Source organism: Trachypithecus francoisi, unplaced genomic scaffold, assembly GCF_009764315.1.
Source record: "Trachypithecus francoisi isolate TF-2019V2 unplaced genomic scaffold, Tfra_2.0 Lachesis_group8, whole genome shotgun sequence".
Taxonomy (NCBI): domain Eukaryota; kingdom Metazoa; phylum Chordata; class Mammalia; order Primates; family Cercopithecidae; genus Trachypithecus; species Trachypithecus francoisi.
Window position 1 is genome coordinate 79,604,359 of NW_022681473.1, and position 26,936 is coordinate 79,631,294.

Below are 26,936 nucleotides of genomic sequence, written 5' to 3' on the forward strand. Positions count from 1 at the left end.
AAGCCCAGCATTTATTAGCTGTTCTTCCTGATGCTCTTCCTCCTTCCACCCCCTACCCTTGACAGACCTCAGTGTGTGTTGTCCCCCACCATGTGTTCATGTGCTTTCATCACTCAGCTTCCACTTACAAGTGAGAACATGTGGTGTTTGGTTTTCTGTATCTCGCAGTTTGCTGAGGATAATGACTTTCAACTTCACCCATGTCCCTGTGAAGGACATTGTCTCATTCCTTTTCATGGCTGCATAGTATTCCACGGTGTGTATGTACCATATTTTCTTGATCCAGTCTATTATTGATAGATATTTAGGTTGATTTCATGTGTTTGCTGCCATTTTTCCCTCCCAGCCAGTGCCACAAGAAGGGAAAATTTCCCTTGGTTCTTCCTGGTTTTCCCTGTGAGAGCCTCTTGGCATTTCTGTTGGAAAGGCCTGCCACTTGGGTGAGGATTCTTCTATGTCTGTGACCCTAAGGGTCTCTGCACACTCACTCTAGCCCAGCTTTGGGTTTTAGCAGTAAATTAAAACCATTTGGTTTATCTTCTGTTTTTATGGCCTTTTGGTAGAATCTGGCCCAGATAAACATATGCATGGGTCCTGTTTTTCTCAGTGCTGTACCTATCTCTATCCAGAACTGATTAAGATGTCTTATTACCTCTGTTCTCTAATGGTTTACAAAACAAACAAACAAACTAAACTTCATTAATCTTTAGTTTCTCTTGCACTTTTTTTCTTGCAGGGAGGCAGCAATAGTATTTTCATCCTTCTCCATTTCTGAGCTGCAACCATAAGACCCTATTAGGTTTTATTATATCCCTGAATATCCTCATAATGTCCTAATTGGCTGTTACTTTTTTCAAACCAGGTACAAATCGATGATACTATAATTACATCATAGTTAATTTTTATATTTCTTTTAGTTATCTTTACTATATAGCTGTTTCCAAACATTTTCTCCTTAGAAATTAAAATTATTTTAATAGGCCGGCCTTATTTTTGGCATAGTGTTTTTCAAATGCATTTATCTAATTTCATCCCACGGTTATATGCTGGTAAAATATTTTTGGCAAAAATACTACAGATGTGTTTTGTGTCCTTAGTCATCTACCTGTTTGTATACATTAAATTATACACTTTCACTTATCTATTATGCTTCAATAACACTGTGGATAGAGCTGGCATGTGGGGTAGAACTTTGATAATATGTAAATAGGCTCTTTCACAAAATCTATGACTTAGTTATTTTATGATCCATTAATGATTCTTGCCTGATTCAGTTATTTTTATGGCATCTGTAAAATGATGATTGTCCACCATTCCTTCTATTGCATTAGTTGGCCTCTCCAGAATTATGTAATTAGTGTTCTATTGTATTATTAAAGATGCAGATTCTTTCCGCCTTTCTGTTTTCCTTAGAGTATTGACTTTTGTCTTAGATTAGTTTACTATGAGTCCACAAAATGGTTACACAAGCAAATATTGTATCCAAGTAGTGTCCAGAGACAGAAAAAGCAATTGTTTCTTCCATGTGTCTCTTCTGTAGCAAGAATACCTTTTACAGAATTCTCCTACGAAGTCTACTTTCTTGTTCCCTTGGCCAGAATTGGCATACATGTCTTATGATGACCAATCAGAGAGAGAGAAAAAAAGGGGGAAATCTTGATAGCTTTGGACAAAATAATGACCTACTGCCCGTGGCTACAGATGAGCCCAGGACCTGTGATTTTTATGTTTTTGTAGAAGAGATAACAGACACAAAAAATATTGGATTTCTATTAGGGAACTGGAAAATAGTGCTATAGGCCAAGGTTGTCAAGAAAGAGGGCATGTGATCAATCTGTTGCACTGTTTGTGCCTCTCCATCCTATTTTAGTCATTCAGAAAATAAGGCCTGTCCTGCTACACTGCATAAACAAATTAGTAAAAAAAAAGGTCTTAAGCTCATTTCATATGCCTTGGGGGAAAGAATGACACTTTCCTTTTATTTTCTCAGAAACATGGCTTCTGCTATCACGCAGTGTTCTACCAGTGAGCTCACCTGCTCGATCTGCACAGACTATTTGACAGACCCTGTCACGATTTGCTGTGGTCACAGGTTTTGTAATCCCTGTCTCTGCCTCTTGTGGGAAGATACACTTACTCCTAATTGCTGCCCTGTGTGCAGGGAAATATCACAGCAAATGTACTTCAAACGCATTATTTTTGCTGAGAAACAAGCTATTCCTACAAGAGAATCAGTCCCCTGCCAGTTATCAAGCTCTGCCATGCTGATCTGTGGGAGACACCAGGAAATCAAGAACCTCATCTGTGAAACTGACAGGAGCCTGCTGTGTTTTCTCTGCTCTCAGTCCCCAAGGCATGCTACTCACAAACACTATATGACAAAGGAGGCTGATGAATACTATAGGGTAAGTAAATGCTACTGATTGCACTTTGAAATGTGAAGAACCCTGAATCCTACAGGTAATAAGGAAAGATATGCTTATCATTATTATTAATAATAATAATTTTATGCAATAAACAGAATTGCTGATGAGCATAAATTAGACACTGTTCTAGACACTGAGATAAAGCACTGAAGAAACCAAACATCCCTGCTCGCCTGAAATTTAAATTTTCTTGGGCTGAGGGAGAAGAATGATGATAAAGTTGATGAGCATTAGGGTTCTAGTATTTCAGTGTAAGGAGCTCTCTATTAATCACTAGTTTCGATGATAGTCATTGGCTAACACAGTCATGATTGCAATGAATCTATTATAGAAAATTCTAATAAATACTGGTCAGTATGCTCCAACAGTACTGTAGAGAAGTTGAGGGCTAGCATTTTAAAATTAAATATAAAATAATAATTACTTCTGAAAATTGACGAAGTTGTATCAGTTTCAGTGCCAGACTTCTAAGATAATGGGTATTGTTTTCCAAATTTGGGAATTCTACCTTTGATTTCATTGGCCTCTCAGACTTGACAATCAGTGCCCTCAAGAAAAGCCCCTGCATGTCTGCATTCTGCACTCTTTATTTGTCCCATGTCTATACCTCTTTTGAAAGTACCTGAGATATGCTATATTTTCTTTTCTAGTGCTCAGATGTATAGTTTTGTTTTTCAGAAGAAACTCCTGATTCAAATGAAGTCCATCTGGAAAAAAAAACAGAAAAATCAAAGAAATCTAAACAGAGAGACCAACATAATCAGAACATGGAAAGTAAGCAGTAAGCTCATTTCTCTCAGAACCAGTTTGGAATAGAAAATGTGAATTGTGGGTGAGTTAACCATATGTCCCCTGAATAGGATGATCAGAAAAAGGACCTACATGTGTTTCTCTACAATATAACTTAACCTTTACAGTGAGATTTCATGTTGAATCCAATATATAACTAAAAATATCCCGATTTTTCTGAATAAAGCAGTATCTACCAATAATACATCAGTAGTGATAAGAAATGTGCTAAAAATGGCATGTAAGATCACTAGCATGAAGGTAAAAATGTGGTTCTACAGCAGTTTAGCAGACATGAAATGCTAAAAAAAAAAATAGCTTCTGGGTGAAAATTAATCTGATGCTAATATTTTAGTAAAATTCAGAAATTTACTGATGATAATGTTGGAAGGATTTTAGGAATAAGAAAGCTGAAAGAAAAGTGGTAAAATTATTTGGACATGTGAGTAACTCTTCTTGATCAGTTCATGAAAAAGAGTCAGGCAGCAATGAGAGATATGGCTATAAATGTAATTATGGCCAGGTCTAGAATGTGAACGCTTAGCTAAGAATTTAGGATTATATAATCCATTCACAAATATTAATTAAGTACCTAAAACTGAATAAGTAAATCAAACAACATTTTTATTCTCAAAGATCTCAAGCACTTCTGAAGGGGTCATATAAACAGGGACTAGTAGAGAATAATAATAATTGATACACGATACTGTGAGAATGCCAAAGGGGAACAACAAAATCATGTTGATCATTTCAGATGGATTTTCTGAGGAGTCCTGCATTCTCACGAGGGCCTATCATATGTTGCTCACTGCTCTAGGCCAACAAAATGATACAGATGTGGACAAAAGAAGAAATAGATTACTTACCCTAGGAGACTATAATCTAGTGGTGAAATTCAATCTACAAATTAACGTGTAAACTTTATAATAAATAATGTTCATGAAGTGCTTCAGGGAAAAATAAAACAGAACGGGTACAAAGAATCCAGGTTTGTAGAATCTATGTTGGCCAAGAAGAACCCATTTTCAGGGATAAGAAGGTACAGAAGAAACGAATCAGTGGCTTTGTAAGAATGTATTTTTCTGTGGCAGGAAAAACAAGGTATGGTTAAAAAGAATAAGTAGAAAATAGTGTCAAATGCAGAATGAAAGTGAATTCTAGGACTAAAGCATAATACTTGAATTTAGAAAAAAGAAGTTCTTGGTAAGTTGTAATGTTTGGTTCAGGAAAGAGTAGGGAATAGAAGTAAAGGGGTCATTAATCACACACATGAGCACAGCAAGTTTGATCACATTTGATCAATAAATTTAGCTTTGATAGGGATAGAAATGTTTTAGCAAGAGAAGCTAGATGAGGTAATTGGGACAAGAATATTTTCATTTTTTTTCCAAAGTAATTTGCGAAATTTGCATGTGTTTAAAGGTGGTGTGGAAGGAAGGGAAAAATTGTGTGAAAAATTAATTGAGGTCAGGCGCGGTGGCTCATGCCTGTAATCCCAGGACTTTGGGAGGCCGAGGCGGGCGGATCATGAGGTCAAGAGATTGAGACCATCCTGGCCAACATGGTGAAATCCTGTCTCTACTAAAACTAAAAAATTAGCTGGGCATGGTGGTGTGCACCTGTAGTCCCAGCTACTCGGGAGGCTGAGGCAGGAGAATCACTTGAATCCGGGAGGCAGAGGATGCAGTGAGTTGAGATCATGTCACTGCACTCCAGCCTGGGTGACAGAGCAAGACTCTGTCTGAAACTAAATAAATAAATAAATAAATAAAATCAAAATTAAAAAACAAAAAGTAATTGAGTAGCCTGGCATGGCGGCATGTGTCTGAAGTTGCAGCTACTCAAGAGGCTGAGGTGGGAGGATCTCCTGAGTCCAGGAATTCAAGGCTGCAGTGAGCCATGACTGTACCACTGTATTCCAGCCTGGGTGACAGACTGACACCTTGTCTCAATAATAATAATAATAATAATAGTAATAATAAAAATAATATAATTGTGTGAAAGAGAGATGGGGGAAATAAAGACACAGTGACAGAAAGACAGAGACAGAGAAAATCAAAGACAGGCCAGAGAAAGAATGAGACAGAGAAATGGAGCCAGAAGGAGAGAATAGGCAAACAATAGGGACAGAGACAGGAAGACAGAGACAGGCAGAGGAAAAGAATGAACATTATAAGAGAGTAATCTAGAGAAGGGGTGGCTAGAGATGAGTAGTCTTAGGTAATAGGCAAGCATAGCCAACGACTGGTAAAAACACCGAGTGTTTTGGAAATGGAGGTAATTAGAAAGATGCAGCAATGTCTTATGTTCTCTATTTTCCTGAGGAAGTAAATTGTTATGAGTAGGGGTATTAAGAAAAATAGAATACAATTTAGATACAGTGATGACGAGGTTAGAACATTATATAAGACAACATCAGTGTGATCTTAATTTATTTTTAAAATGAAAATATGGAGGTTTGAGGGAAAGTACGTGGAGCAATGCATGGAAATGGAAGGGAGGAAGGGAAGGAGGAAGAAAGGAAGATTTATGCTGTATTTGAAGTGGAAAGACATTAAACTATATTTAGTAGAATAGCACAAAACATGAAACAAAGCAGAATAGCTGATAAGGAAAGAATAAAACCACTTAGACCCGTGATTTAATTAACCCAATGTCACTACAGGTTTTTATACATTTGCGGAGCATGATGATCAGCGCTGAATATCCTAAGGTGTGTCAATACCTCCGCGAAGAGGAGCAAAAGCACTTAGAGGGCCTGGCAAGAGAAGGCAGGATAGTTTTTCAGCAACTCAAGATCAGTCAAACTAGAATGGCTAAGATGAGTGTACTCCTGAGAGGAATGTTTGAGAAACTGAAGGAAATGAGCTGTAAAGCAGATGTGAACCTGCCTCAGGTAAAAACTGAAGGAGGTCAGGGTGCTGAACACCACCCTGCTTGGGAATCGTATCTGCTAGAGTCTATATGCTTTTTAATCTATATTACTTTTCTGGTTCTAAATATTCAGATTCTGCCTCTCCTGACCTTATGGTGGCACATTTCGCTCCTCTGTAGACCCAGTCTCACTCTTTCTTGTCCCATAGAGGAGAAGGAAAACTATTTGGAAAGGTTCTAGTAACAAATTCAAGAAAATTCTCTTCTAAAATTATCTTACTACACCCACTGATTCTTAGTAGTTGCAACAGAGCAGCTCATGAATACATGACTCAATTTTGTATAAGGATGTGTCAATAAGTGAAAGTGTGAGATTTATGACATTTATTTACTCTTTTAGTTTTGAAGTCCTCGATTTGGGCCCCACACATCCTTGTAAGAACTTTGTGGAGACCTCTATCAATCTTGTTACAGATGTTTGTACAGCAGCATGTCTTCCCTTCCTCTTCCCCTTTGTTCAACCTCAGTCCATCTGACTATGTTTCATCAAGAGTGCAATTTTATAGACTATAAAATGTAGATATCAGACTGGGTTTCATATTTATAAAGAGAAAGAAAATGAAAACTACCTTTACCCAAAGAAGGAAAGTGGAAGACATTAAGTTTTCCAATTCAGTTCATATCCTCAGATTGCACTGGACTAGAGAACCCTATTGTGCTGCAAACTAAGCCATCTTCTCTCTCTTTATAGGATTTGGGAGACATAATGAAAAGGTGAGTTTGCCCCTCTCTCCAAGTCCTGGTAATTGTGACAATAATCAGGCTGTTTCTGCTGGGATCAACCCACACTTTGAGTGAGGAATTTCTGTCTGTATTTATTCCTTTCTTTTCAAAGATCATCCAGGCTTTATATATTGACTACTTCAGATGAAAGTGAAGGATAGGAGCAGTTTTAATTGCAAGACCTAATGTAGAAGTTTCAATAAGACAACTATTTTTCCAGCCTCTAATTTTCTACATCCTAATTATTTGAAGGTTATTCCAGGTTGTCAATGGGAAAGGCAAATAATCTCAGAGAGGTAGCAGATGGAAAGATGGTGAAAATAGGAGAAAGGGAACATCACCAAGAAGGAATGTAGTATAGAGCTGAGGCTCCATAGGTAGCAGGTGGCATGCTCCAAAAATTTGACACCTATCAGATTTCAGAAATTAAATGAGGATCTCTGCATGGCTCACCTAGGGAAGCTGCAAAGCTGAGAACTGATATAATTATGACTGAGATGACATATTCTACTGGCATAGAGATGTTAAAAGCAGCAGAGCACATCATAAAATACAGTTACAATTGCAATATGTCTTCGTTCTTGAGTTCAAGTCACACTCTTCAACCTAATTGTGAGGATTCTGATCAAGCATCTTATTATGGATTGCTAATGATTCCTTTGGGACTGGTAGTAAAAAGTAGGTATTTTTCTTTGCAGGAATGAGTTTCTGAGGCTGGCCATGCCTCAACCTGTGAACCCACAGCTCAGTGCATGGACCATCACTGGGATGTCAGAAAGGCTTAACTTCTTCAGAGGTAAGAGTGTGAACTGCACTAATGTTTCCAACATAAGTATTTTTATATGGGTGGCCTATATTCACTTCAGTCTATATTCACTTCTCTGTATTATTGTTTTCAGTGAACAAGCAGGCAAATATGGAAACCTTTTTAACCAATTTTAAAACTGTTAATAAACTTTCAGGAAAAGCTAACTGAAGTCTGGAATAAATAAACAAATAAGAAATACAGTGCATAACATGATTATTTTAAGTGAGTAAAAAAAAAAAAAAACAATTAAAGGCCTGGAGGAGTGCTATAAATAAAGCATTAATTTTTCAGTATAGCATATAAAACTGCATATTCTTTCAAAGCATTTCAACTCTGGTTATATTTACATGATCCGATTCTTAGAAACATCTTAATGTTGTTATTCAAATATTCACCGAAAGATTGAAGTTTTAAGGAATACATTTGAAAAACCACAGGATTCTCAAAAGCATAAAAACAAGTTTGTAAACAATAGGTACAACCACAAAGCAGTCTGAAGGAAAATCCCTTCACTGTGTAGAGGGCTACACAGACAAATGGAAATGGAGGGGGAGTCTGGCAGATAGAAGAGAGGCAGCCATGGGATGAGATGAAGAGAATTCTGATTTAACGATGTCCGAACCAGAAATTCTGGGAGAGAAACTACCTTTTTAAAAAGGCACATATAGATTTTTAGTTTATTTCACTTTTGCTTGCTTAAGTTGTGAAGTCCTCATTACTTCTTGGTCTTTTGGCTAAGATCAAGTGTGAAGCCCTCCCATCTTAGGCAAACTGGTCATGGTTTAGAACTAATGATAATAATGTCATATCTTAAGTATAATTAATATGTTTATTATTTTTAGTATGTTTATTTTATTTTGTGAAAATTGGTTAATAAGGAGGCTTAAATAAAGGGCCATTTTGATGTTTTCTTGGCATCTTATGAATGAGCTGGCAAATTTTTAATGGTCTAGTACAAATTAAATCAGAGCTTGACATCCTGTCTTTATGTTTTCTCTAAATTTTCTTTCATCTTAGTTGCTTGATTAAAGATTCATTTGCCCTGCAAATGAACAAGAAGCTGTTGCTGAACTGTCTCGATAATTCATCTGATATACTCTGTATGCCACTTGTGATAGAGCAGTGTGCCAGAGCCAGTTAGTACTGACTCATGAGAGCTAATTGTTAAATGTTTTGAATTTTTTGATTGATTATTAAATTGTTGGTAGCTTGAAACTGGCCTTAGTGAGATGGAAATATTCCTAATAAACAAAACAAACCAGTTGCTTTTGTTTGTTTGTTTTCAGGGATTGGTTGTTAACTATTTGCCAGACTGCCTCTGCACCTGTACCTCCAAACTTTTAAACTGTTTTTTTGCATTCACTGTTTTATTTTGCTACAGTGTATATCACCTTGGATCATAAGATATGCAGTAATCACAAGCTTCTCTTCGAAGACCTGAGGCATTTGCAATGCAGCCTTGATGATACAGATATGTCCTGCACTCCAACAAGCACACAGTATACTTCTTCATGGGGAGCTCAGATCCTCACCTCTGGCAAACATTACTGGGAGGTGGATTTGAAAGACTCTTGTAATTGGGTTATAGGACTTTGCAGAGAAGCCTGGACAAAGAGGAATGACATGCGACTTGACTCTGAGGGTATCTTTCTACTTCTGTGTCTTAAAGTGGATGACCATTTCAGCCTCTTATCTACTTCCCCACTGTTACCTCACTATATTCCAAGGCCCCAAGGCTGGCTAGGGGTGTTCCTAGATTATGAATGTGGGATAGTGAGCTTTGTTAATGTTGCCCAAAGTTCCCTCATTTGTAGTTTCCTGTCTCGCATTTTCTATTTTCCTTTGAGACCTTTCATTTGCCATGGATCTAAATAATCAGGGACAGGTCAAATACCTGACCAAGGCCTTGGTAGTTCTAATAGCAGAGGAAGCTCCTATTCTGGTTACTTTCTTAATGGGGAAAATCAGGCATATCTCATTACCTTTTACTTAATTTTACCTCATGGATATATATTTATTGTATCATTTTTAAAGTGTTAATAATGTACAGTATATACATTTGTCATTTCTATTTTATTTGAATTGATGTAATGTCTTTTATTATATTGTATAGGATGCATGCTCTTTTAACTTGTTATCAAAGCTTACTGGAGGTGAAAGAATACATGAGCATGAAAACCCAGCTAACTGAGTCAAATTAAAGCACAGACAAGTTGCCTTCCAGATAGCCCTTATGTAAAACTCAGTGTCAGCCTAAAATTCTCTATTCCCTCCCTTCATCTGGATAAACCCTTTCCCTTCACCAGTTCCCAGCTTTCTGAACTAGATAAGGTCTCAGATGTCAAGAACAGCTCATACATTTCCTTTGTAAAACTCCTAATAGAATTTGGGTCTTTTTTTCAAGTTTATAAATTACAAGAAGGGAAAGTCAATGACAGTTCTTCTCATTCATTACAGGAATAAGAAACAGTCTGATGCTATGAGAGATATTCAAGAAATAGGTAAATAATTAAATAAACATGTAAAAAGTTATTAAAATCAAAAGCTATAGAACCAACAAAAATATACTGCAATATAGCCATAATTAGCAAGACAGAACAGGTTGAGAAATATCATTACACAAAGGATACATAGATATGGTACTATGGTACTTAAGCCTTCTTGTTGAACTGAACCTTTATCATTTTGTAATGATCTTCTTAATTGTTTTTGTTTTAAAGTCTTTTTTATCTTATGTAGGAACAGATGCTCCCGCATTTTGTTGTTGTTGTTGTCGTTTTTATTTGCATGGTAGATCTTTCTCCATCCTTTACTTTGAGCCTGTGGGTGTTATTATATGTGAGATGGATCTCTCAAGACAAATACACTTGGGTCTTGTCTTTTTATTCATCTTGCCACTCTGTGCCTTTTAATTGTGGAGTTTAGATCATTTACATTTAGGATTTGTTTTGATATGTGAGATTTTGATCCTGTCATCTGGTTGTTTTGTAGAGTTGATTGTATAGTTGCTTTATAGTGTCTGTTAACTATATGGTTTACTCAATATTTTGGTCTCTCTCAGTGGGAATGGAGCTTTCCGGCTGCATCTATTTGGCCATCCTCTGTTCTTTTTCAGCTGAGTGGCTTTTCATACCTTGAATATACCACATTTTATTTATCCAAACACCAGATGATGTGCATCTGAATTGCTCCCAGTTTTAGCAACTATGATTTATATTTCTATGCAAATCAGCCCACATATCTTTCATTTATTGTGGGTAGCTACTTGGGGTGAAGTACTGAATTATTTAGTGGATTTTTTCATCATTTCAGAACTTGTCAAAATACTTCTTTTGAAAGTGACTATACCATTTCACATTGCCACCAGCATCTTGATAAGAGTTCTAATTCCTCTACATCCTCACTGACGCTTAGTATTTTCAACCTTTATTACATAGGCCTTTTTATTTTTTAGTGTGTAGTAATAGCTCATTGTGGGTTAATTTGCATATATATTACTAGTGATTAATGATGTTGAGCATCTTTTTTTTTTTTTTTTTTTGAGAGAGGATCTCCTTCTGTCAACCAGGCTGGAGTGCAGTGGCAACATCATAGCTGACCTCAAACTCCTGGGCTCAAGGTATCCTACCACCTCAGCCTTCCAAGTAGCTGGGACTACAGGCACACATCACTATGTCCAGCTAATTTTTAAAATTGTCTGCAGAGGCCGGGCGCGGTGGCTCAAGCCTGTAATCCTGGCACTTTGGGAGGCCGAGACGGGCGGATCACGAAGTCGGGAGATCGAGACCATCCTGGCTAACATGGTGAAACCCCGTCTCTACTAAAAAATACAAAAAAAACTAGCCGGGCGTGGTGGCGGGAGCCTGTAGTCCCAGCTACTCAGGAGGCTGAGGCAGGAGAATGGCGTAAACCCGGGAGGCGGAGCTTGCAGTGAGCTGAGATCCGGCCACTGTACTCCAGCCTGGGCGACAGAGCGAGACTCCGTCTCAAAAAAAAAAAAGAAAAAAAAAAAATTGTCTGCAGAGATGTGGTCTTTCCATGTTGCCCAGGCTGGTCTGGAACCACTGGCCCTAAGTTATCCTCCTGTCTTGGCCTCCCAAAGTGCTATAATTATAGACATGAGCCACCACACCTGGGCTTGAGCATCTTTTACTATCATTAGTTTCCATCCAAGTATCTTCTTTAGTGAATCATCTGCTCAAGTCTTTTAGGTTGTACCATGATTTCATTGGATAGTTTGTCTACTTGCTGAGTTGTAAGAGTTCTTTTTGATACAAATCCTTTATCACATATATGTTTTGCAAATATAATTTCTGCCAGTCTATGGCTTATATCTTAATTTTATTGTCTCCTTGGAAGAATAACATTTTTAATTTTAATAAATCCAGTTTGTCATTTTTAATGTTTCTTTTTTTGATGCCACATGTAAGAAATACTTGTCTAACACAAGGTCACTAAATTTTTTTGTAAGACTACTTCTAGAAGTTTCATAATTTCAGCTTTATGTACTGTGTAATGTGAGTTTGAAGTTCATATTTTTTGCACCCGAATTCCAAAAATTTAAGTACTATTTGTGGAAAAGATTATCCTTGAATCTTTTGAATGATCTTAGCACCTTTGTCAAAAATCAATGGACCATATATGTGTTATCTACTCTGGACTCTAATTCTGTTTTATTGTTGTACATATTTATTTATCTCACCATACACCAATATACCTTCTTGATCCCTACATACTTATAGCACATTTGGATACAGATAATGTAAATCTTCTCATTTTATTCTTTTTTGAAAAGTACTTTGGCAATTTTATAACTTTTATATTCCTCAGTACTTTCAACAACTTCATTGAGATATAATCTGTATACCATAAAATTCTCCCATGTAACATTCTCCCATATGTAACATTCAATAAATTTTAGTATATTTATTGTGTTCTGCAACTGTCACCATAATTTAGTTTTTGAACATTATCATTACTCCAAAAGGGTGCCTTGTGCTGGTTTACAATTAATTTCACCTTCTACCCTAGTTCCAAGAAATCAATTATCTCTTTCTAGTGTTCTGCCTCTGAATGTTCCATATCTATGAATTGTACAATATGTAGTTTTTACTATGTCTTTTAATTTGGCATAATATTTCTAGTATTTATCCATATTGTAGTATAAATCAGTATTTCATTATTTATTATTTTTCTGATTAGCTTTTCAATGTACGAATAGTTCACATTCAGATGTTCATTGAAGAGTCGATCAAGATTTGGATTGTTTTACCTTTTTAGCTATCATAAATAATGCTATCATGTATATATGAGTTTAAGTCTTTGTATAAACATATTTTTATTTCTTTTAGGTAGATACTGAGGAAAGGGATTCCTGGATTTTCTGGTACATTTATGTTTATTTATTTATTTTTTTAAGAAAACAAACTATTTTTCAAAGTGGCTGTGTTATTTTACATGTTTACCTGGAATGCATTAAAATTCCCATTTTTTTCATAACCTTAACAATGAATATTATTGTCTGTGTTTTTTTATTATAGCTGTTGTATTGACCTTATAGTGGCATGTAATTGTGGTTTTAATTAAAATATTCTCAATTACTATGATGTCGAGTATCTTTTTTGTACTTATTAGTTACATTAGACATGTTCAATTCATGCACCATTTATAAAATAAATGTGAAAGGTCTTAACTTACCTATTAAAAGATAAAAAATACTTTTATAAGCTCAAATAAAATTCCCAGCTATGTCCTATATACAAAAAAAGACACCTAAAGTAAAATAATTCAGAAAGACTGCAAGTAAAGAGGACAAAATTATGCTAGAAAGATGGAGACATTAAGAAAGAAGGATCTGAGAATCTAATAAGAAAGTAAGTAGAATTTAAACCAACAACTTTCAATGTGACAATTTAATGCTATCAAAATTTGCAATAAAAAATTATAAATTATAAATAGCTATATACCAAATGTATAGGAACCAAAGTTGTAAAGTTAAAACAGATGCTAGAAACCTTAGGTAGAAACACACTCAATATAGAAAACATTTATATAGGACTTTTAGTATCAAATAGATAAAGAAGCCATTAATATATATGGAATCTTTTTATACATATACACACACACACACACAAACACACACATATATATTGAATAAAAGACCTTAAGATCATAATCAATATAGATCTTATGTGTATTTTAACACCGTGGAATTTACTAATATTTTCCTTTAATTTATGGTTATGGTTATTTGGTTTACAGAGTATTCTATATTATTTAAAAATTGTATTTTCTATGATCAGGTTAAATAACTACACAAACATACACACAGATACACGAAACAGTTCTGATTAAGCCTCTGTTATAGGCAGATACTGTATCTCTGCGACTTGTGAATGGGATCTTCTCAGTGATCTTGCTCTACCTTCGGTTCTAGGTCTTAATCTAACACATATTTATGCTATTTCTCATCTTTTAGTTCCTTGTTCCCATCTATGAGCTGGAACAAATTTTTACCAGTACCTTAAGGGAAGCTATGTTTCTCGATCTTCCTGCAGTGGTTTAGACTTCTGTTACAGTGCGGAGATAGGGAAGAAGAGACAGGGAAGGTCCAGGTCTTTGTGTGTGACATAATGTTTAGATACATTGAAAAGAAGTAAAGAAAAAAATGGGGAAAAAGAAGAAAAATCTTTAGATAGAATAGAACTTGTCTGTTGTTAATATTTAATATTCTTCAATATTAAATATTCTTTAAGAATAAGTTTTGTCCAGATTCGTTTCTTAAAGTGATGTTTGATATTTTTTAATTTTGTTGCAAGTAGTGAGAGTTCATTCTTTTTCTTTGCTTCAAAAAATTTATTTGCATGAATATATCACAATTTATTTGGGCATTCTACTAGAGATAAACTTTTTAACTTCAATTTTAGTATACTATGAACAGCAATGGTATGAAGAATGTTGTACTGTTGTACACATATTTTAATTAATACATGAATGCAGCCTGTAATTCCAGTACTTTGGGAGGTCAAGGCAGGCAAATTGCTTGAGCCCAGGGATTTGAGATCAGCTTGGGTAACATAGTGGGACCCCATTTGTACAAAAAAAGACAATGTATATATGTTGGATGTATATTTAGGAGTAGTCATAAGGAATACTTTATGTAGATTTCCCAAAATGTTTTCAAAGTGGTTGTATAACTTTACATTCCACTGTGTATCACTGAAATTTCATTTGTTCAGCATCTTTGTCAATACATGGTAATAAATCTCTCAGTAAATTCTGGTCACACTTATGGGTGATTACTGGTTCATCTTGTGATTTTAATTTGCCTTAATCTAATGATTAATAAGCACTTTTTCACATAGAATAGCAACACGATATGCATCGTGAGTGATGATTTCCATAAAATGAATAAGTACTATATACAAGCACATTTTGAAAAGTATAAATAGGCCAGGTGCAGTGGCTCACACTTGTAATCCCAGCACTTTGGGAGGCTGAGGCAGGCAGATCACTCGAGGACAGAAGTTTGAGACCAGCCTGGCCAACATGTTGAAACCCTGTCTCTACTAAAAGTACAAAAAGCAATTAGTCAGACATGGTGATGCTCACCTGTAATCCCAGCTACTGGGGAGGCTGAGGCCTGAAAATCACTTGAATACAGAAGGCAGAGGTTCCAGTAAGCCGAGATTGTGCAACTACACTCCAGCCTCCAACAGAGCAAGACTGTTTCAATAAAAAAAAAGTATAAGTATGTCCAAAAATGTCCAATAGTATTACAGTAAATGTGCTTTCATTAAACTGGAAGGAACTTAATCAAATATAAGCCATGCATCTTATGTGAGAAGACACACACACTAGAAGGGCTCTTTCAGGTACTTCTGTTACTCCGTAGATGGACAATTTCCTGATTTGTTTCTGGTCAGAAATGATTGCAGTAAAAGACAGGCCTGACAAAGAGAAGGAGTGCTATATAAAAGGAAACTGAACAATATTAACAAAGTTCACAGTTCCACTTCCATTAACTAGAAATTCTTCTGACTGAAAGACTGTGGCACATATTGAAATAAAAGTGAGGAAGTGGTAAATAGATTGTAGTGAAAGTTCTCTTTAACAATCTAAGGAGAGAATATCTCTACATCATTTATCTCATTATTCCTATTCTTCCCTTTCTAGTCATAATTACAGACACCAAAAGCCCAATTTCAAGAGTCTCTCATCTCCAAGTAATGTCTGCCAAAAGTGAGACATTGAGAACATCTGAATTCTCATTGAAGAAAACACTTAGATCTTGGAGTTGTACATGGCAGATCTTGAGGATAACGTCCAACATTCACACTTCGCAAATCTCCAAGTAGGAGGATATGGCTATTAGCTTTGTCAGGATACAGAGTAACATTCATTGCAAAAAGAAAAAAGGTACATGCATACATATACATACATGAATAATGGGATCTTATCTCTCCAGAAAGGTGTATAAAGTGTATTTCTTCTCAAGATATTATATAACTGAGCAATATGAGATCAAGAGACCAATGACAATTCTGTTTAAATTATTTAATACAGGATTACTAATACATCTGAAGGACAAAAAAATCCGTAACCACAGACATTAACCATTTTCTGAAAATTCAAATAATAAAAATCAAATATAGGACTAATATCTTTGAGTTCAATTTTCACAACCAAATGCCCTATAAATTATCTGCCATTAAGTCCCTTCACCTATCAGAGATGGCTGAAAACATTTGTTAGTTCTAAATAATAATTTCCAGAAAAACATTTCTTAGTTCTAAATAAAAACATCATTTACCAAGGATGTGAAGATTTGCCATTTATTCAAGTTCTTCCCTAGAAAACAAAAGAAAGTCCACTTACGTTATTTTTTGAAGTGAATATATAGATATGAACATTTTAGAAGTGTTATTTACAAATAATTTTTTTAAACCTCTAGTCTGTCTGATTCTCTGAATTCACACTGGGCTACCCTGAATTTTCTGATTTAACATTAGCTCTTCATACTGTAAGTTAAAATGTTTTGCTTCCTTACTTAGTTTTTATTTTAGTTTTTGAAAAACAATTTTAATATTTATTCAAATTTTATATCATACAAATAATATAGGCCATTGTAAAAAGTAATATAAAGAACAGCACACCAGTACAACAGACTCCTCCAAAAATCTACCCTTAGCAGTTGAAAATTAAATATACTGAATAAATATAGAATTTTATAAGTAACATTGAATAATTTACCTGAACTCTGAACAGTGCACCATTTATTCATTTTTCCCTTACTTTGTCATTCTGTTTGCCTATTATGTAAGTCATCAATTGTGGGCCTAGATCTATTTAAGTTTCATACTGATTCATTCTCCATCTTGCCAATATGATTACAAGGATGTATGCAGTTATAAAGAGTCTGCACAGTCAAAATGATGTACTAATTTCTGAAAATAAATTCAGTAATTAAAGTAAAAAGGTTGTCCATATGATTTCACAAAAAATACTAGATTATGAGCATACTGCGAATGGGCTGCCCCTTACATAGAAAACAGTTGAACTTTTTAATCAGTCTAGAAATCGGCCCTGCTCTGAGCTCTGAGTTCACAGCCTAGGGCACTTACAGCTATACTGCCTCACTTTTATAAGGGAAAATTTGCAGTTAACATTTATCCAGTTACAAAAAAATCACTAGTATTATGTATTTAAGATGCTTGAACAAAATCTTATTTCATTCCACAATTTGAAAACTACAATATCATCACTTTGTTTCTCCCAGATTAGTTCTTATTTGTGACTCCCAAATTTTCAAATCAAATGAAAATTCTCAGTCAGAATTGAGTCTATTCTTTACTTATAACAACCAGTAATTTTTAAAGACCCTGACTCTCGTATGTCTTGAGAATATTCAGCAATAAAATTCTAGTATACAGTTTTTACCAGACTCCACTGCAATGCTCCCCGTGCGGAACAATGGGATATTTTTCAAGGCTAGTAGTTTATGTTCTTTGTTTGCCAAAGTAGAGACTGTGAAATTGGTTTATAGAGCTGCCCTTGGCAGCCAATTGTCCTCACGCTTATAGGGTCTCTTTCATCTAGACTCCTTCTCTACTTTTCTATTCCTGCACCCACTATTTCTACATTCACTAAAGTAATTGCCTCTGTTACACTTAAAAAACTTAGCACTTTCACATATGCATAGGATTTTTAGAACTAAAAAATTAACCTGGAATAGATTAGTAGAATTTTGCTTTTGCTTTTTTTTTTTTGCAACTTTTCTTTTAAACCATGCCAAATAAAATTACTGAATACTGGAAACATTTCTGTATCAGAGGAAGGGAAAAAATAGATTCATAAAAAATTGAGTTAATATTTTAATAATGTATGAGCTCATTTCAGTAGCTCTTGTGAAAACTCTGAAAGCGCATCTGCTGGAATCAGGGACAGACTCAACTGCGCACTATGTCTCCAAAAGCCAGTGAAGGCAAAAACAGGAGGCTTAGTGGTCTTCACAGGACACCTCTTTCACTAAGTCCTGTCTAAGAACTTGAGACAATTTTGAAAAATAGTCTTTCCTCAGTTTCCTCATATTTGAGAAGTCATTGTCTATTTTCTTTACAATAGAGACTCCCAACTGAGCAGATTGACAGAGGGGAAATCTCTGAAGAACTGTTATTTCTAAGGATCTTCTCAGAGTGAGTAGGGTGGAAGGAGATCTGAGAAGTCAATGTGCTCTGTTATAAACATGAATAAGTTGTCCACCAATTTCCAAGTTCTCATTCTTAAATATATCTGACTCAAAGATGACTGGGATACAAATCTAGTGATAAAAGTTAAAGAGAAAATAGAGGAGGGAGGGAGGTAGTTAGAATCTCAAGCTTTCCTCATATTTCTATGACCAAAATATTAACCTAAATATTATTTTATGGATTTTCAAAAACCTAAATAAATTTTTATTCATTTAAATGGCCAGTTTTCCTTTGGCCTTGTACCTTCATCAATTCGCAAAATTCATTTGTTCATGGATAAAGTATAAGTAAGCTGCACGATTTCTAGAGAATTTTTTGAGGGGAAACAATAAAGCAGCCACAGTTATAGAAGTATGTTTTTGGAAACAAATAATGATTAAGTTGGAGGGAATGTGGATTTCATCTGAGAGAAATAATTTCCATGCACGTGAATGTTCAGCACCCTTACACCCTAAATCTCCTTTCTCACCTGGAGCAACTCCATGTCTGGCTTGTCGAGCATTTACTTTTTAAGATACCCCCTTTTGGCCGGGTGTGGTGGCTCACGCCTGTAATCCCAGCACTTTGGGAGGCCGAGGCGGGCGGATCATGTTGTCAGGTGATCGAGACCATCCTATCTAACATGGTGAAACCCCATCTCTATTAAAAATACAAAAAATTAGCCAGGGGTGGTGGCGGGCGCCTGTAGTCCCAGCTACTGGGGAGGCTGAGGCAGGAGAATGGCGTGAACCCGGGAGGCGGAGCTTGCAGTGAACCGAGATCGCACCACTGCACTCCAGTCTGGGCGACAGAGCAAGACTCCGCCTCAAAAAAAAAAAACCCCTCTTATGAGCCATTCTGGTCTTATATGTGCTTGTGTGTGTGTGTATACATAAACATATACATATACACATATGTAAACACATATATGTGTGTGTGTGTGTATATATATATATATATATATACATGAAGTTACTAAAAGTTCTTCTTGCCCTCGATTTTCAGTCTTTCTAAATTATGTTGTCTGTCCTCATGGAGAAATAGAGACATCTTCTAAAACTAAACACTGATTGTTTTTCTCCTTACATTCATATAATTCTGCTGTGGTATTGGGTTAGACGGAATGTAAACCCATTCATCCATCTATTATTGAATCTTACTGATACTTCCCTGCTTTATCACAGAAAAATCCATTATACTTCAGGCTTATTTGTCAATTGTCAGAATCCACAAAACCTTATGACCTTTTTTCTCTGCACCAAGAAAAACTATTATCCACCCTACTTAATAAATTCTTGATGAAGTGCATGTTAAATGAGTCACCAAGAAGAAAAAAATTGCTTATTCCTATCTTGCAACCCCCCCCTTTTTTTTTTTTTTTTTTGGACAGTTAGGACAGCCAGTCTTTAAAAGATGGGTTTTGAAGCTAAATTGGCTGGACTGGAGTTCATTATGGACTCCTATTTCCAAGATTAGACATCTCTAATTTTTGTAATTACTTTTGTGCTGATAGGTTATTTTTAAATTTTCCTATAATGTTATTGGGCTTTCTTTTTGTTTGTTTTTGTGTCTCCCCCACCCCGCCCTCTTTCTCTTTTTCCCCGCCCTGCCCCCCTTTCTCTTTTTCCTCCTTCTTAGTATGACTGTAGAGCAGCGGTCCTTAACCTTTTTCGCACCAGCGACTGGTTTCCTGGGAAGCGGGAAGGGGAATGGGTTTCGGGATTAAACTGTTTCACCTCAGATCATCACGAGTTAGATTCTCGTAAAGAGAACGTCATATAGATCCGATGCATGCGCAGTTCTCAATAGGGTTCTAGCTCCTGTGAGAATCTAATGTCACCGCTGATCTGACAGGAGATGGAGTTGAGAGGATAATGCTTGCTCACCTGCTGCTCACCCACTGCTGTACGACCGGGTTCCTAACAGGCCAAGGGGTTTGAGGACCCTTGATGCAGTAGAGAATGCTGGTTATGGTTGGTCTTTCAGCTTCTCTCGTACAGTCGTAGGCATTTCTGTCCACAGGTTTTTTATACTGGGCTGCGCAGTTCGACCTTCAAGCCAGTAGGTGGTGCTTATGTGTTAGAGTCGGTTTTGACCAACATGGCTGGATTTATACTTGACCCTTGTTTACCAAGAGAAGCCCCAGGCAATGGGCTGATTCGTGGAGTACACAATGTTCCCAGCTCCCTCCTCAGCTCTGGGGGCAGTTGGGGCAAGATGGGGAGGGCCATACTGGGCAGGTCCGCCTGTAAGTCTCCCATTGGCAGGCACAAGCACCAGCACCAAGTGAGAATCCAGTGGGTGGCCACCTAGTGCCTATGGAAAGTGGTTTTTCAGAAACAATTTGTGAGACTAAATCCAATGGCAGAAGTAAGTCTAAAAATTAGAAGAAATTTGCAAGAGATAACAAAAGCTTGAATTAAGAAAGAAGAAATCAGATATGTGAAGAACAAAATATACCTGACAGACATCTAAGGTTTAATCACTTAATAACACTATGTAGGACCTGATAGAATGTAGAGGATGAGGAAGAAAACAGTGTCTAAACTAAATCTTAGTTTTCCAGTATGGATAAGGAGGTAAATAGTCATACTGATTCCTGAAACCAGGAAGACAAGATGAGAATAAGGGCATTTCAAGAACAAAATCTGATGGGTTCTTTTGGACGTGAGGAACTTGAAGTGGCTGTAATTTATATTAAAAGTCTGGGAAATATCTAGGTGGCTTTATGAATCTGCAACTCAGAAAAGAAAATAGAGCAAGAAATAAGAATTTGGAAGTCCTAAGAATAAATGGCCTCTTAAAATCTGGACATATATAAGAAGAAAAAAAAAAGGAATTCAAACAATATTTAGTAAAGTGAAAATAACCTGTTTTTATTTTAATTTGTTGACTATAACTTTCTATGTTATATGATTCTTTACTATTTGGAGCTGACTAAAGAAAATGACTTTTGAAATAAGTTTATAAAATGCAAAGCCAGCTGAAGTGGAAAACTCACAATAGTGTTGACCTGAGTTAATTGGAAAGTTTCTAATATGTCTTTCTTATACTCTCCATTGTTTTCTCTTAGCTAACAAAATGTTTACTATATATTAACTTTATGAGAGTTAAATCTCCCAAATATAAAGCATTAGCTAACCGTGTATGTATAGATTATATTAGTGAGATTAGCTTAGTCTGCCAAAGAATGATATGCAGAGTAATGAAGAAATTATATAAAACTATCTTAATAGTGAAAATAAATCTATTAGTCTTGTATCAGTCAGAGTTCAACTGGAGAGCCAGAACTGGTAGGAGGGAGGGAGAGAGAATAAAGAAAATAATGACATATTACTATGGAGACTGATTATGCAAGTTGGAGATCAGTAAGGCAGTCATTCTGGGAAAAGCAGCAAACAAACAAAAAAACTGGAGCAAGCAGAAATGTAACTGGCACAGGACAAAGATATTGTCCACAGGCAGTCAGGAGCAATGTAGAAATTTTTCTGTTTGCAGTTTTATTCAAGGAATGCCTAAAACTTCCTTTAACAGCCAGCCATTAAATTAGATCCAAGTAGATAATTTCCATAGATTAGAGTCAAGATTGGGAACTTAAATTGCATCTACAAAATCTCTTCCCAGTAGCAACCTAGGTTAGTATTTGCTTGAGTAACTGGGAGAAATGTGTCTAGGCTACACAATGGCTGCTTCCCTCTCTTACATTCTTGTAATTTAGCCAGATTGACATATTACAAAAACAGCATAAGGCCTTTTGATTTAAAAAGTATTTAAAAATATAAATATGGTTTTATTCTAGATTTACTATGCAGCATCCCATAAGGAAAGAATGCCCTGAAAATGTCATTCATAATTCAATCAATGTACATTTTAATTAATATTTTTATTTTAATGCTAATAAATTAAAATTTTGGTTGCTTAGATTATTCACTGTGTGCCTAATATCAGTACATTTTTATATGTAATTTTATATTCTTCAGTAGTATGAATTGTTCTATAGTGGTGATTGTGGCCAGGTGCATGCATTGGATCTAAAATGTTAATAAATCATTTCATTAAAAACACACAAGATAAAATAGGCTACATCAATATTTGCTAATATCTTCACTTATATAATGGTGTTGAGTAGTATATAGTATTTTTATTAAGTTATTACTCATGTCATAAAATATTCAGTTTATACCCTATTTATTTAGCTATTGAAAATAATGCTACAAAATACATTCTTTTGTATATGCCCTTGTCTGTGTGAAATTATCTCTGAAAGATTACTAGGTATGATATTGCTCAGTTAAAGGAATTCTGGATATCAGATTTTGACAGATACCTCAGGACTATGCTAATCCAGAGTGACAAGGTCCTTCTCTGTCTTAAGCGGTCTATGATCTATGCACCAAATGAAGAATATAGTGAGTGGACACAGCTCAGATTTAAGTAAATTGAGTGGTTCCAAGTTACCTGCAGCCCCCAACAGAAAGAACCACAATGAAACCACCTGCTGGGGATCTACCTCTTTACAGACTGAGAAAAATTTGAGAACAGTTTGTTTTTTTTTTAATATGTTTTTATTTCCATAGGCTATTGGGGAACAGGTGGTGTTTGGTTACATGAGTTGTGAGATTTTGGTGCACCCATCACCTGAGCAGTACACATTGCATTCAATTTGCAGCTCTTTAATTCTTCACCCCCTTCCCATCCTTTCCCCCTGAGTCCCCAAAGTGCACTGTGTCATTCTCATGCCTTTGCATCCTCATAACTTAGCTTCCACTTATGAGTTAGAGCATACGATGTTTGTTTTTATATTCCTCAGTTACTTTACTTAGAATAACAGTCTCCAATCTCATCCAGGTCACTACAAATGCCAAATTCATTCCTTTTTATGGCTGAGAACTCCTTCCTCTGTCTGTCTGTCTATCTATCTATCTATCTATCTATCTATCTATCTATGTCACAATATCTTTATCCACTTGTTGTCTGATGGGCATTTGGGTTGGTTCCACATTTTTGCTGTTGCAAATTGTGTTGCTATAAACATGCGTGTACAAATATCTTTTTCCTATAGTGACTTATTTTCCTCTGAGTAGATACCAAGTGGTGGGATTGCTTGATCAAATGGTAGTTCTATTTTAGTTATTTAAGTAATCTCCACACTGTTTTCCATAGTGGTTGTACTAGTTTACATTCCCACCAGCAGTGTAGAAGTGTTCCCTCTTTACTGCATCCACACCAACATCTTTTTTTAAAATTTTTTGATTATGGCCATTTTTGCAGGAGTAAGGTGGTATCACATTGTGGTTTTGATTTTCATTTTCCTTATTAGTGATGTTGAGCATTTTTTGCTTATGTTTGTTTGCCATCTGTTTATCTTCTTTTGAAAATTGTCTATTCATGTCTTTAACCCGCTTTTTGTTAAGATTGTTTGTTTTCTTTCTTGCTAATTTGTTTGAGTTCATTGTAGATTCTGGATATTAGTCCTTTTACAGATGTATAGATTGTGAAGATTTTCCCCCACTGTGTGGTTGTCTGTTTACTCTGCTGACCATTCTTTTTGCCATGCAAAAGTTCTTTAGTTAAGTCCCAGCTATTTATCTTTGTTTTTATTGCATTTGCTTTTGGGTTCTTGGTCATGAAATCCTTGCCTAAGCCAATATCTAGAAAGGTTTTTCCAATGTTATATTCTAGAATTTATGTAGTTCCAAGTCTTAGATTTAAGTCTTTGATTCATCTTGAGTTGATTTTTGTATAAGTTGAGGATCCAGTTTCATTCTCCTACATGTGACTTGCCAATTACCCCAGGACCATTTGTTGAATAGGGTGTCCTTTCCCCATTTTATAATTTTGTTTGCTTTGTCAAAGGTCAGTTGGCTGTAAATATTTGGGTTCATTTCTGGGTTCTCTATTTTGTTCCATTGGTCTGTATGCCTATTTTTATACCAGTACCATGTTATTTTGGTGGTGAATAGAGGCGTAGAGAATGGGATGTAACGTCCAGGAGTCAGACAGGCAGGTTCAGCACAGTCTCACCAGCAATTAGAGAGGGGATAGGAAAAGGGAAAGGTGGTGAAGACTAGAGGCAGGTTTATGAAAGGAGCCAGAGCCCTTGGTTGGGTAGATATGGGAGTGGAGGGCGATTCCAGCTTGTCTTCTGCAGCATGAACACCCTGAACCCCTGCCACAAACAGACATCTATACACAGCAGCCCTCCTGTGATTGAGATTCCTGGTTATTTCCTTGCTTGATGCAGGAGTGAGAGGGGTTAGAGAGGTAACTGACCAGGTACCTAAGCCCTCTGCCCATGGGTAGTGTTGGGAACCTTGGCTTCTAGCTCGAAAGCAGCTACAGCAAATGTTCAGGGCAATGGCCTGGTTTGTGGCCCAGACTTCTTGGCATTGTCATGTCCCACTGGTTGGCAGCTGAGGGTCCTGCTGCTCTAACCTGAGAATAGACAAAGCACGTGCTGGTTACTCTAAAGCTGTTCAAGGCTGGCTGTCATATCTGTGGCTGGAAAAAGTTTTAGTGGCTTTGCTTAGTGTTTTCAGACAATTTGTAAATCAGTTTTCAGTTAAATTGTGAAGTTGATCTGTTTTATTCTGGTGTTGTTTAAAAATTAAAGAAAATTATAGAAATTCTGTTCTTTTAAGGACATTTTATTGTTTCTGTTTAATGTTTATTTAGATAAGTATATTTAATTTTCTATTATTTTATGTTACATTTTAACTGCAAATCATATTGAGTTGCAGTTTAATTTAATTTTCTATTATTTTATGTTACGTTTTTAACTGCAACTCATATTGATTTGCAGTTAAAAATGTAACATAAAATAATAGAAAATTAAATAGGACTTTATTTAGCTTTAAGATGTTTTATTTTGGAAAATGTTTAACTAAATGTATAAGTAAAACTATGGAAAAAATTTGCATATATAAGGGTAGAATTGGTCCTCAGATTTGGCAATAGCTGAGCAAATAATTTTAGTGCTTTGGGAGCAGATGTTGGAGGATCCCTTGAGCTCAGAAGTTCGGGGTTACAATGAACTATGATTGCACCACTACACTCCAGCCTAGGCAACAGAGCAAAACCCTGTCTTAAAAAAAAAAATCTGCATTTTACTGGAGGAGGGATACCGATAGTGTTACTCTCCCCTCCCATTATTAGATAGATCAAAGAAAAATGTGAGAATAAAAGCCACCCTGCAGATTGTAGTGAGGATTGTGTGCAGTGTGTGCCAAGAACAACACAGTGTCCAGCATGACATCCTCTTCACTGATATCCTCGTCCTCTCTTCTTGCCATTTTCTTTTTTTTATATACAAAATTCATAGCTTTATAAGGAGGAATGGGAGGAAAATATGACATGGCTGGTCCAAAACTATAAAAGAAAAAAATAAAATGAAAAGTTACCAGATGACATAGCAAAGGGATCCTCAGACTTATAGAGGCCAGGAGACAAAAGAGAAATGTTTTCTTAGCAGGGAAGAAGAACTCTGAAGATGTTTCTCTGTTGTGAAAAATCCAGCAGCCAACACATTAGCAATCAAGTATTTTATCGAGGGGATATATTGGTTTTACAAAGTTGTTAACCATGGGTCTGCTTCGTGATAGTATATTTTCATACTACAAAATTTATTAGGAATCAATTTTTACACTACTTTCCAGGAGTAAAAATTTTACCAATCAATTCACTATTCTTGTTGCCCAGGAGGGTAGAGATGATCACAGATCACAGATCTGCCTAGTGTTAACTAAGGACAATTTATTACACAGAAAGACTCGTGTGTGTGCCTGCACATGTGTGTGTGTGATTTAATCACAAATTGAAGGTTTAAAGTTTGCATTGGTAGAAGATAATTCTTTCTGACTCCTGGCTTCAGAGTCCCATGTTTATTGGGAGAAAAGCGAGTCAAGCTGGGAAGAATAGTAGCCCTGTGCCCTCCAGAACGGCAGCATGTTTGGGAATTGTGAGGCTTCATGCTTTCCAGGAGACTCTGGAACTAGGAAGATGTCACCAGTGACTAGCACAGTGCCACCTTCCTTACATCTGCCTATCAGCCCTCCTCAGGGCATCCAAATGTGGTCCTCTCCTTCACTCCTTCCTCTGCTTCTCTTCTCCCAACCCTGGGATCTGAGCTCTCTCTTTACCTGCGCACAGTATCTACTTAGGGAAGTCCCAACACCTGCTGCAGTCAGGGCTGCAGCCCTGAGCTGAGTCTAGCAGAAATTTTGTAAACTAAAGATAGCATAAGATTATTATACACTGCAGGTGGAACTGTAAATTAGTCCACCCACAATGGAAAGCAGTCTGGAGATTTCTCAAAGAACTTAACACAGAACTACCATTTGATCCAATTATCCCATTACTTAGTATATGCTCAAAAGAAAATAAATCATTCTACTAAAGCGACCCATGCACTCCTATGTTCATGGCAGCAGTATTCACAATAACAAAGACATAATCAACCCAGGTGTCCATCAATGGCACACTGTATAAATAAAATGTGGTACATATACACCATGGAATACTACACAGCCA

At 36.2% G+C, this 26,936-nt stretch overlaps 1 protein-coding gene across 2 annotated transcripts; it reads left to right on the forward strand.

Moving 5' to 3' along the window:
* Nucleotides 1-1,994: 1,994 nt before the first annotated feature.
* Nucleotides 1,995-9,555, forward strand: TRIM77 (tripartite motif containing 77). 2 transcript variants are annotated; one of them, XM_033205828.1, is made up of 6 exons: nucleotides 1,995-2,405; nucleotides 3,105-3,200; nucleotides 5,881-6,111; nucleotides 6,841-6,863; nucleotides 7,571-7,668; nucleotides 9,062-9,555. In XM_033205828.1, the coding sequence occupies exons 1-6, from the start codon at nucleotides 1,995-1,997 to the stop codon at nucleotides 9,553-9,555; spliced, it is 1,353 nt and encodes a 450-aa protein (XP_033061719.1). The 2 variants fall into 2 exon arrangements, with proteins under 2 accessions (XP_033061719.1, XP_033061720.1); XM_033205829.1 differs by lacking the exon at nucleotides 5,881-6,111.
* Nucleotides 9,556-26,936: the final 17,381 nt, after the last annotated feature.